The sequence below is a fragment of the Phascolarctos cinereus genome, unplaced genomic scaffold, assembly GCF_003287225.1.
Source record: "Phascolarctos cinereus isolate Bilbo 61053 unplaced genomic scaffold, phaCin_HiC Scaffold_9;HRSCAF=440, whole genome shotgun sequence".
Lineage (NCBI taxonomy): Eukaryota > Metazoa > Chordata > Mammalia > Diprotodontia > Phascolarctidae > Phascolarctos > Phascolarctos cinereus.
In genome coordinates this window covers 192,740,854-192,753,518 of record NW_027556402.1, presented here as the reverse complement: position 1 = coordinate 192,753,518, position 12,665 = coordinate 192,740,854, and the positions used below count along the sequence as shown (strand labels likewise).

General features: G+C 39.9%; 1 protein-coding gene across 5 annotated transcripts in view; it reads right to left on the bottom strand.

Annotated features, from left to right (window-relative positions):
• SORCS2 (sortilin related VPS10 domain containing receptor 2) overlaps positions 1 to 12,665 on the bottom strand; it is a 1,236,053-nt gene that overhangs the window by 59,102 nt on the left and 1,164,286 nt on the right. For all 5 annotated transcript variants that reach the window (XM_020992124.2, XM_020992120.2, XM_020992121.2 and 2 more), the window contains exon 18: positions 3,172 to 3,343. In XM_020992124.2, the coding sequence (XP_020847783.1) occupies positions 3,172 to 3,343 (172 nt within the window). The remainder of the gene's footprint in view (positions 1 to 3,171; positions 3,344 to 12,665) is intronic.

Below are 12,665 nucleotides of genomic sequence, written 5' to 3'. Positions count from 1 at the left end.
AGCAAATTGTTGTGTTTCTTGTACGTTTCTTTTCTCCGCTTGATGCAAGAGGCAAAAATCAATGGAAAAAGTTTATTATCTAGCATGGGATAGGCAAGTCCTTCTTCTCACACTAAGACCTGGAGGCTGTTAGGGAGCTCCCTGATAATTCTAGGGACATGACTGGTCTTAAAGAAGATGCAGTAACTGAACATAGCCTGTGGTGTCAGATAATGTTGGAGATGCTTCCAGAGAATCCTAACATGGTAGACTTGGGATCAAAGGAAATTAGAGAAGGAAACACAGAATGCTGACACTGGAAGAGGGCTCTGAGATCTAGTGCAACCACTTTATAAAAAACAAATGTCCTCTATGTGATACCTGATAAGCACTCATCTAGCACCCACTAGAAGGTCTCCAGTGATAGGGTACTTGTTATATTTACAGAGGCACCCTAATTTCTTTTTTGTACAGTGTTGGTTGCTGGAAACCACTTAATATTGAGCTGAAATCTGTCTATCCATACTTCTCACCCATTATTTCTAGGTCTACAGTCTGTGGCTAAGCAGAATTCATTTGGGCGGTCAGGTCACACAGTGTACAGACTTCAGGAAGATCTGCCTTCAAATCCTGCTTCAGACACTAGATTTAGTGTGATCCTGAGTAACTGTGTTCACCCTCTGGGCCTTAGTTTCCTCATCTGTAAAATGGGAATGATAATAGCACTCCCCCACACACACATAGGGTTTTTGTGAGGACCAAATGACAACACATACAATGCATTTTGTGAACCTTAAAACACTATTTAAATGCTATCATTAAGTTTCAATTAAATTAATTTTAAACATTATCGTTATAAATGCAAGGGAAAACTTAATAATGAGAACTCTTCAGGAGTGGAATGTCAATTAATGCCTTAGGAGGTAGGAAGAACCTTATCACCTGAGTTGTTAAGGATGGTTAACCACTTGTCGAAGCAGAGTAGAGAAGACTCATCTTCAGGGATGAGCTGGACTCTGTATCCTTTAAAGTCCCTCTCAATCTGAGATCCTTTGAGGTGAAATGACTGGCCAAAGATCACACAGATTGCCAGTTGTAGAGTTGGCATTGAAAGTGGGGTCTCCTGACTAGAAATTAAGTGTTTCCATTACATTATGGAAATCTTTCTCTTTTATCATTATAAGCCAGAGATATCTTTTGGCAGCTGCCCACGGCAAAGAAAGTGATAGGTGGGACTCCAGAGTATTTGGAAGCCGAGGAATAAAAGTACCAGTTCATTCAAAATATAGACTCAATACCCCTGAAAGCAGGTTATGCCTGTTCCTTAATAGAATCAGAATGATGAAGAATGAAAGGAACTGAACATGTCAATAGAGAATGAGAGAATAACCCTTCCATTTCCCTCCAGCAACATCAGAGTAATCAGGAAGTAGGGAGAGGGATAGAGATTGGACCTGTGGTTTCAGTTTGCATAATGAACTCCCATGTCAGGAAACTCTCTCCACCAATGCAGGTCAGCATCATCTCTGCCACTTATAGTTTTTGCCTAGGTCTCTGAGATGTCATGTGACTTACCCATGGTCATACAGTGAGTCCGTGTCAAGGTAGAACTTAACTCAGGTCTTCCTGGCTCCAAGGCTGGCTATAACATCTTGCTTCTCAATGGAGAAGATCTACTATGTTATTATGAATATAGGGTCCCTTTCCCTCTCAATATAAGCTGTATCTGAAACAAAACTGGCCAAACTCTAGCCTCCTTAATATACTTCAAACAAGATGCTCCGTCTCCCAGTTCCCCAATGTCATTTTCCGAGGTGGTGTTCCATGCCTGGAATGCTGTTCTTCCCCATCTCTTGCTTCCTTCAGATCTCAGCTAAAACACCACCTTCTACAAGTAGTCTTTGTTGATTCCCCTTAATCCTAGCACCCTCCCTCTGTGATTTTCTTCAATTTCTTCTGTAAAAAATCTTGTTTGTGTGTGGCACTGTGGATGTTTTCTTTCTCAAAAGACTGGGAGCCCTTAACAGCAGGGACTTTTTACGTTTCTTTGTATTCCTATTGCTTAGCACAGTGTTTGGTACATAGAAGGTGCTTAATAAATGCTTGTTAACCTATTTTGAAATGAGAAAAATATAGGTATATAATAAAACATATAGTCTTCACTCCTCTACTAGCATCCTTCCCTAATTCTGAAGTGCAGAGATTCTTAAAATCTATGCTAATACAATGAAAGTGATGTCAGGTCCTGGAGGATCACAGGATAGCTATCTGGTGACGGAAGGGAAATGAGAGAGCATTTAGTCGAACTTCATCATTTTTAAAGATGAGGAAACCGAGACCCCAAATGATTATGTGGACCTGACTAGGGTTGTGTAGATAAGAAGCAGCAGGTCCAGGATTTGAATCCAGGTCATCTGACTCAAAATCCAGTACTCTTTCTACTGTACCATTCTGTATCCCTTTATAAGCAGCTTTCTTTGATATAGTGGAAAGAACACTGGCTTTGCAGCCAGAAAGCATGGGTTGACATCCTACCTCTTCCATTAATTGAACAAGGGACTTTACTTTTCCATGCCTCAATTTCCCCATATGTAAAATGGAGGTGATAAAACTTTTATTGCCTACCTCATAGTGGTGTCATGAGCATGAAAAAGTCACGTGATGCAATGTTTTTTAACCATTAAGTACTGGACAAAGGTTAACTATCATTAGCCCTTATTTCTGGTGTTCCCAGAATTCTCACCTCCTAGAATTCTCATCTCCTTCCAGAAGGTTTCTCTCCCTCTCTGTTATAACTTTGAAACTGAGCTCTCTTTCATTAGGTTTTCTTGGAGGACTTGTGGTCACATTCTGTCTTGTATTGTGCTCATTATGTTGTACCTGTCTATTAAAATGGTAGATCCTTTGATCTATGCCATGTCTATCTGTGACTACCATAAGGCTTTGCACACAGCAGGTAGTTAATACATGTTTGTTGAATGGGATTGAGAAGCTGAATCTTCAGCCAAATGGTGTGACTTGACTTTGGTCCCACTTGAATGAAAACCTGGACCCTCCAGTTGCTAGAGAGTCCTTACATATCTTTCTTGGCAGCCAGACTGCTATGAAAATTGCAGAGTTCAAAGGTGAGCCACATCATTATTCTAACCTCCAGGAGCACCACAGGAAAGCTGAACATAACAGCTCACTTACCTGCTCCTGTCTGACCACCAATGTGACGTCCTCTCCTGGCTTCACAGCAACTGTCTCTCCTTTGATGCTGACTTGCAATCCTCTGGGGGCTGTCAGGGGACACTGATGCTGGAACACATACTGCTGCAGGTCCACACCACCTTCACAGACATTAGATACCACTTTCCGGTACCTATAGCAGATGAGAGAGAGGTTCTTACAGAGACAGCTGTGGCTTAAGTGGAAAGAGCCCGATGTTGGGAGTCAGAAGGACTCGGTATGAGCTCTAGCTCGGACATGTACTTACTATGTGACTTGGGAAAGTCATCATACCATACCTCTCTAGTCTGCATTTTCTCATCTAGAAAATAAGGGAAAAAAATAACTGTGTTCTGCATCTCAGAAGGAGAATCAAGTAAGAATTATATAAATTGACTTGTAAGCCATAAGAATACTTAAACAGGCTTAGCAAAGTGCCTGGAACATAGTAGGCACTTAATAAAAGTTGACTGATGGATAAATACAAGTTTTAATGTTGTTATTTTTTCCAAGTCTATGATTTTGTCAGTGTCGAGAGATCCCTAGTGAGTAAACTCACTTTACCAATGCAGATCTGCAATGGTTCTTAGAAAGTTTCCTGGGACACTGAGAGGTTAAGCGACTTGCCTAGAGTCACACAGCCAGGATTTTGCAGAGCTGGTACTTGAACCCAGGGGTCACCGTGATCTTGAGGTCAGGTCTCTCTTTTCTAGAGCAAACTATGTTTCATTAGTAATAAATAATACTGGTAATAGTATGAATAATGCCTATACCAGCAAAGCACAAACTCTGGGGACACGAATCTCTGCCCTGCCTACCTCACAAAGTTCTTATGAAAATCACATGAAATAGGGGCAGCTAAATGGCACAGTGGGATAGAGCACTGGCCGTGGAATCGGGAGGACCTGAGTTTAAATCTGGCCTCAGACACATAACACTTATTAGCTGTGTGGCTCTGGGCAAGTCACTCAAACCCCAATTGCTTCACAAAAAAAAAAAATCACATGAGATAATAGTAATTATAATGAGCATAAACAAATTTTAATCAAATTAATTAATATTAAATTGACATGTAATATTTAATTATAATTTAATTGTTTAACTAGGTATATTTTAATTTATATTAATAAATGCAAATATATATGAAATTTATAAGGTTTATGAAGTACTATAATATGTTATCTTGATCATCATGACCCTGTGAAGTTGATTCTATTATGATCCAAATTTCACAGAAGGTAAAACTGAAGCTGAGAGCTTTCTGACCCTAATAGCTGCCTCAGATAATGGATGTGAAAGCATTCTTTAGCCCAGAAGATCAATATAAGTTATTATTATTAGCTCTGGAGGTCAGGATCTCATTCTCCTCCTGATCTCTCCCAGGACCTAGAACAGGATTCGAATATAAGAAGTATTCATGAAGACCGTGTTTGAATGACTGACTGAATAAATCAGAGTAGTGGAGCACACTGGAAGGAATGCTGAACCTGGCAATTGAATTTAGCATACCAGGACCTGAGTTCAAATCCCAGTTTTGCCATTTCTCATCTGTATGAGCTGGGCAACTCATTTAGCGTCTCTGGGCTTCAGTTTCATCATTTATGAAATGAAAGGTTGGACCAGATGACCACTACTGCTCCTTTTAGAACTAAATCTATGATCCTATGGCTGATGATGCTGTTGATTTCTAAAAGGGATATAACTCTTTTTCTTTTTTAGGCAATTGGGGTTAAGTGACTTGCCCATGGTCACATAGCTAGTAAGTGACAAGTGTTTGGGCTGATGCCGGATTTGAACTCAGGTCCTCCTGACTTCAATCAGGGCCAATGCTCTATCCACTGTGCCACCTAGCTGCCCCCAATATAATTCTTTAACTGAGAGACTATATTTCATAGAGAACAGGGCACTAGACTTGGAGTCAGGAGGATCAGGATTCAGATTCTACCTCAAACACATATTAGTAGCTATGTGACCCTGGGAAAGTCTCTTAATACCTCAGTTTCCTCATATGTAAAATGAGAGGTTGGATCCAATGGCTTCTGAAGTCTCTTCCACCTATGATGCTATCATTAATTTGTATAAAATCACTTGAAATTTGTTCCTGTTTGGAGGATTTCTTTAAGAATTTCAGAACGTTCTCTGAAATAATAGGAGGCACTTTGAGTAGATCACAAAATGAAGGCCTGAAATCCCTTTTCTATTACCTTACTAGCCCCTCCAGGGTACAGAGTGGTTTCACACATATGATTTCACTAGACCCTCACAGTCTGTGAGGTGGGCAATTTCAGCATCACTACCTCCTCCTCAGATGAGGCTCCAAGGGGTAAGGTCATTTGCCCATGATGGGTCACGGGTACTCAGTGGATGTGCACAGATGAAACCACAGGTCCTCTAACTTGAAAATCTAATGACTTCTGAACTCTGCCCCAAAGCCCCTCTTTTTTGTCCTCCTACCCCCTTGACAAGGGGATAGTGATGTTTCTGCAGAGTAGAAAATGATTGTCCATCTTCCGAATGGGGAAAACATAGGTTTTAATTGTTAGGGGACTAAAAACTCCACTGCAGTCAAGACAGAAAATACTCAGCCATTGTCTTTGTTACCTGATGAAGCGGCTTATAGTGGGGATGGGTGGGAGGACTGGATTGGAAGATGGGGAACCTCGGTTCAAGTCTTACCTGTGCCATTGACTAAGTGTGCTGTTGGGTCAGTAACTCCTCTCTGAGATCCATTTCCTCTTCTGTGATATGAATATGTTAGACTAGAAGGTGTCCTAAGGCTGCTTCCAATTCTGACATTTTATATTTTAAGATATAAGATTTAAGCTCCTTGAGGGCAGGGCTTTTCTAGTGCCTCTTTTTGTATCATTAGTGCTTAGTACAGTACCTGGCACAAAGTAGGTGTTTAATAAATGTTCATTGACTGGCTCACTGATTGAAACATTGATTCAGCTCTGACCTAGCATTTAATTTGTTGTAATGTATATTCTTGCTCTAAAACTCTATGAAACAAGGCCTTTTTCTGTAACTACAGTAAAGTTTATCAGTATAGTGTTTGGACATCATTGGTACAAAGATATTTTATGTTGGTACTTTTTTGGGTGAATAATAATAATCTACAAAAGAAGATATTTCAAAAGAACCTATTATTATTGTGTCTAACATAATTGATACACAGATGAAAGGGACCTCAGAGGTCTAGACCAACTTACTTATTTTACTGTTGAGGAAATGAGCCCCAGAGAGGTTAAGGTTACTTAGGTAGCCTATGTCAGAGGTGAGATTTGAATCTGGCTCCAGGACCAGTAGTCTTTTTTTAGTATATTGAACTTCTGGTAGGCTACCATATTCAGATAATATTAGAACTACAAGTCACCTGAGAAAATGAGATCTTTTGCCATGTAATAAATCAAACAAGTTGATTCTTACTTTCTGATTTTGACAGGTCAAAAACTGGTCCTGAGGGGTGGAGCCAAGATGGCAAAGCAAAGGCAGTCACATGCCAGAGCTCTCCTAAAATTTTCCTCTAAACAACTCTAAAAGAATGTCTCAAAATGAATTCTAGAGCTTCAGAACCAACAAAAGGATGGGGTGCCCAAGACAACTTAGAAGGTTGACAGAAAAGATCTGTTTCACGGAGGTGAAAATGGAGCACAGTACGGTGCAAGGCCCAGAATGACTCTATTACATTGATCATACATAATTCCAGGTTACAATCTTAGGGTGAGGAGGAGGAGTAGCACAGTAGAGTGTGTGGCCACAGGGGAGCATGGACCCTGGTCATAGATTCAGGGCAGAAAAGAGTGCTTGTGGTCACTCACAGACTAGAGCGTAGGTTGAGAGAGCACCATGGAAGAACTAAAAACTTACAGATGCCCAGAACTAACTCTGAAAACACAGAACAAAAACAGCATAAAAACCCCAAAGATTGGGACAGTGCCCCTTCCATCCTGGAATCAGAGTCCAATTTTAACATAAAGCTAAAAGTCAAGAACTAGGCTGTAAAAATAAGTAAACAACAAAAAAGAACCTGACTATAGAAAGACACTATGATGAGAGGAAAGATCCAAACACAAACTCAAAAGAGGAAAACAACGTTAAAAACAGTTACATTTAAAGCCTTAAAGAAATGTGTGATTTGGTCTCAGCCCAAAAGAATTCCTGGAAGAGCTGAAAAAGGATTTTAAAAATCAAATAAGAGAGGTAGAGGAAAAATTGGGAAAACAAATGAGAGGGATACAAGATAATCATTAAAAAAAAGTCAACAGCTTGGTAAAGGAGACATAAAAATACCTCAAAAACAGAATAGGTCAAATGGTAAAAGAGGCAAAAAATCCACTGAGGAGAAGACCTCCTTAAAAAGCAGAAATGGCCAAATGGAAAAAAGATCCACAAACATTCACTGAAGAAAAGAATTCCTTGAAAAGTAGAACTGCTTAAATGGAAAAAAGAGGGACAAAGGCTCACTGAAGAAAATATTTCCTTAAAAATTAGATTGGGCAAGTGGAAGCTAATGATTCCATTGAGGCATCAAGAAACAATAAAACAAAATGAATGAAAAAGTTGAAGAAAATGTGAAGTATCTTATTGGAAAAACAACTGACCCAAAAGCCATGATAAACAAAAAAGAGCCTAGACATCCTATTTCAAGAAAGTTTTAGGGAACACTGCCATAGTACCCTCAAATCAGAGGGTTAAATAGAAATTGAAAGAAACCATTGATCACCTTTTGAAAGAGATCCCAAAAGGAAAACTCCCAGGAATATTACAGCCAAGTTCCAGAGCTCCCAGGTCAAGGAGAGAATATTGCAAGCAGCCAGAAAGAAACAACTCAAATATCATGGAGCCACAGTCAAGATAACACAAGATTTAGCAGTTTCTACATGAAAAGAATGGAGAGCTATGAATATGATATTCTGGAGGGCCAAGGAACTAGGATTGCAATCAAGAAATCATCTACCCAGCAAAACTGAGTATAATCCTTCAGGGGGAAATGGACATTTAATGAAATAGAGAATGTTTAAGCATTCCTGATGAAAATACCAGAGCTGAATAGAAAATTTGACTTTCAAATCCAAGACTCAAGAGAAGTAATAAAACATAAATGGGAAAGTGAAATCATAAAGGATTAAATAAGGTTAAACAGTTTGCACTCCTATATGGGAAGTTGATATTTATAATTCCTAAGAACTTCATCATTATTAGGGTAGCTCTATCCCAGTGCTCTATCCACTGTATCACCTAGCTGCCCTGATAGAATACTATTGTGCTATAAGAAATTACAAGGACAGCTAGGTGGTGCAGTGGATAGAGTGTTGGGTCTGGAGTCAGGAAGAATCATTTCGTGAGTTCAAATCCAGCCTCAGACATTTCCTAGCAGTGTGATTCTGGTTTAACTATATTTGCCTCAGTTTACCCACCTGTAAAATGAGCTGGAGAACCTAATGGCAAACCTCTCCAGTATCTCTGTGACCCCAAATGGGGTCACAAAGAGTTGAAAATGACTGAACAACAAATAAGAAATGACTAGAAGAATGCTTGCAAAAAAAAAACCTGGGAAGACTTATAAATGAACTGATGCAAAGTGAAGTGAGCAGAACCAGAATAACAGTGTACACAGTAACAGCAATATTATATGATGTTAATTGTGAATGACTTAGTCATTCTCAGAAATACAATAATGTAAGACAATTCCAAAGGACTTAATGATGAAAAATGCTATATACCTCCAGAGAAAGAACTGATAGAGTCTGAATGTAAGTGAAAGCACATTTTTTAAAAAACTTTCTCTATTTTACTTTTTTTGGGTCTATTTTTTCTTTTACAAAATGACTAATATGGAAATATATTTAATGACCGCACATGTATAATCTATACCAAATTGTTTGCTTTCTCGGTGAGGGGGAAGGGAAGGGAGGGAGAAAATTTCGAACAAGTTTTTTCTTAAATAATGCTAAAATTGTTTTTACATGTAATTGGAAATTTTTTTTAAGAAGGCCAGCCCTGTCTTTCAAAGCAGCAAATGGTAGAATACCACCTGTGACTCACATTACCAGAACAAATGTCATTCAGGGATCTTCTCTATATATTATACCTTATTTTCTCTTCTCCTCTTGGGTTCCCCTCCTCCCAATTCTCAGTTACTATTTAGATTACAGCTGAGTGAAAATAAGAGAAATTTTAAAATACCTCCACATTTTTTAAAAATTCAAATAACAGTGCAGGAGAAAGAAAAAAATGTTAAGTCCTAGGGTAGTGGAAAGCCTGGAAATCAGGAGTCCTGACTCTGTAATTGTGAGACCTTGGACAAGTCATTTAGTCCCCTCTGGATCCTGAGTTTCTTCATCTGGAAAATAAAAGGCTATTCTGAAGGATTTAGGATGCTTACAGAAGTCACTAGACTTGGAAGCAATCTTACAAATTTAGTCTAAATCTCTCCCTCATTTTATATTTGAAGAAACAAGCCTACAGAGGTGATTTCTACAGATTATGAGATCACACACATCATTTCCTTCCTACTTGTTCCCCAACTGAAACTTGGATTCCATCTTAGGAACGATCAAGTCTCATGGTGAGCTGTGAGCATTGCCTTATTTCAGTGATAAGCAAGTCTCCACTTAATCTACCACTAGTTCTAAATCATGCAGGGTAGGGGATACACCTCTACCGTACTTTCTAGCTCCTCTTTACATGCTGTCTTCCCTTAGCTGAATGTAAGCTTCATGAGGGCAGGAACTCTCTTGTATTTGTATCCCCAGCACTTTGCAAAATGCCAGGTATCACATAGTAAATGGGGATCAAGTGGTTGGAAAGGGAATACATATTGATAAAGTGCCTACTATGTGCTAGGTACTGGGCTAAGTGGTTTACAAATAATATCTCATTTGATCTTCACAGCAACCTGTGAGATAGGGCTGTTATTATTCCCATTTTACAGTTGAGAAAACTGAGGCAGGCAGAGTTTAAATGACTTGCCTGGGGTCAAGTAAGCCTCTCAATTAGATATGAATTTGGGTCTTCCTGACTTTAGGCCCAGCAAGCACTCTATCCACTGTGCCACCGACCGCCAATGCTAAATGGTATGTAAATACTTGCACACTCTAGCTATCTATCCAGTTATCTATCATCCATCTGGGGCAGATAGGTATCACAGTGGATAGAGTGTGGTGCCTGGAGTCAAGAAGACTCATCTTTGTGAGTTCAAATCTGGGCTTAGACACTTACTAGCTCTGTGACCCTGGTCAAGTCACTTAACCCTGTTTGCCTCAGTTCCTCATTTGTAAAAAGAGCTGGAGAAGGAAATGGCAAACACTCCAGAATCTTTGCCCAAAATAACTGAAATAGGGTCATGAAGAGTTGGACACAACTGAAGAAAAAATCATCTCTCTTTCTACTTGCCTATCTGTTTACTTGTCTATCTAGCTAGGTATCTAGATCTCAATCAATCTGGTTTTCCCAACATCACATGGTGGCAAGACCAGGGCTTGAACTCTTGTCCCTGATTCTAACTGAAGCAGGTAGTATGAGGGTGAGTTTTCAAGGTTAGGTATGGTGCTAGAGAACAGGTAATGAACAAAGACACATCACCATGGAAGAGTCAAGAGGTTTCCATTGGCCCTTGAAGACACTTGATTTCCAAGATAAGGTTTCTAGATTAGGATTCCTTGAAATGAGGTCAGAACTGGGGAAAAAGGCAGAAATTGAGCTCTTAATAGCTGCACAAGCAGCAAAAAAGGAATGCCTTCAAGGTTTTCTTATTATAAGAAGCCAGGCAGGAAAGGAGAAAACAGGTCAAGATCAAAGGAAGCTCTTCCACTGAGTCATCTCCTTGAGTGATGGGACCCAGACAATGACTGCACGTGTGAAGTAAGGTGGATAATAAAGGAGGGCATCCTCGTACCCAGAGGAGCTTCTGAGAGAGGGAATATGGAACTTCAAGGCCAATGTGGATTATTCTTTCCTCCTCTCCTTCCCACCCCGCTCCTCATTATATCTTCAGAAGAACTCCCTGTCCCTGAATGGTACAATAGGAGGTGGAGACAGAGGAATCTATATTTGGGGAAGGGCATACTCAAGCTGCTGTGTGTCCAAGGAAGGGTGTACATCCACCCCAGCCTGGCTCTGGTGACTAGAGACTATGAATAATTATCACAATTTATATTTACATTGTGTTTTAAGGTTTGCAAAGCATTTTCCTCACTATAACATAGTGAGGTAGATAATCTAAGGATTTTATTGCTTCCTTTTACAGATAAGAAAACTGAAATTCTCTATGAAGCAAGATTTGAGCACAGGTCTTTTAATTTCAGGTCCAGCACTCTATACCAGGCTGTCTCTCAGAGCCAGGCTATCTGAGGGTCAGTAGAAAGCCCTGTAGATGATTAGCCTAGAGAGGAGAAAGCTTATGGTGGAGACACCGTAGCTGCCTTTAAGAAGAGTTTTCATTTGGAATGGAAATTTAGATTTATTCTTCTGGATCCTAGAGGGAAGATTCAGGACCAACAGGCAGAAACTATAGGAAGATAGTTTTAGATTCCAGGTAGGAAAAACTTCCCAATATTTAGAGCTAATCCAAAGTAGAATGGGATACCTTGGAAAGTAGTGAGTTCCTCATCATCAGAGGTGAGATGATCACTTATCCCATATGTTGTGGAGATGTCCTATAGGAAGCCATCCTTGGTCCTTGTTATTTGCCTCCAGTTCCCCATCTCCCCCCTTATCATGTAGGTAATTATTTGATACAATGGAGAGACCCCAACTGGAGTGAGGAAGATCTAGATTCAAGTTTTGCCTTAGACACATACTGGCTGTGGACAACTCACTTACACTCTCAGTGACTCAACCAACTCTCCAAGACTATGCTTTTAATTTACATTAGTAGATAGAGGGCATATCTTTTCTCGGAATTCCCTGTCAATGAAATCACATGTTGGCTTGAAAAAAAGATCTGATGACATGTTGTTGTCTCCCAGAATGGAATGCAAGCTTTTGGATGCCAGGATCTGTTCCTTTCTTTGCCTTTGAGGCTACAACAGCTAATGCATTTGCTATTAAGCCATTTTTTAAGTCATTTCTGACTCTTCGTGACCCCATTTGGGGTTTTCTTGGCAAAGATACTCACCATTTCCTTCTCCAGCTCATTTTACAGATGGGTAAACTGAGACAAGCTGGATTAAGTGACTTGCCTAAGGTCATTCAGCTAATATGTGTCTGAGGCCAGCTTTGTCCTCATGATGATGAGTCTTCCTGACTCCAGACCCAGCACTCTATCCATTGTGCCACCGAGGTAGCACACAGAAGGCACCTAATAAATTTTTAATGAATTGAATTAGGCAGCTGGTAGTCCAGTGGAGAGAGGACTGAGTTTAGAATCAGGAATATCTCGATTAGAATCTTACCTCAGACACTTACTGGCTGTGTGTCTTTAGGCAAGTCACTTGCCTTCTGGTTTCCTTATTGGTGAAACGAGGGGATTGGAT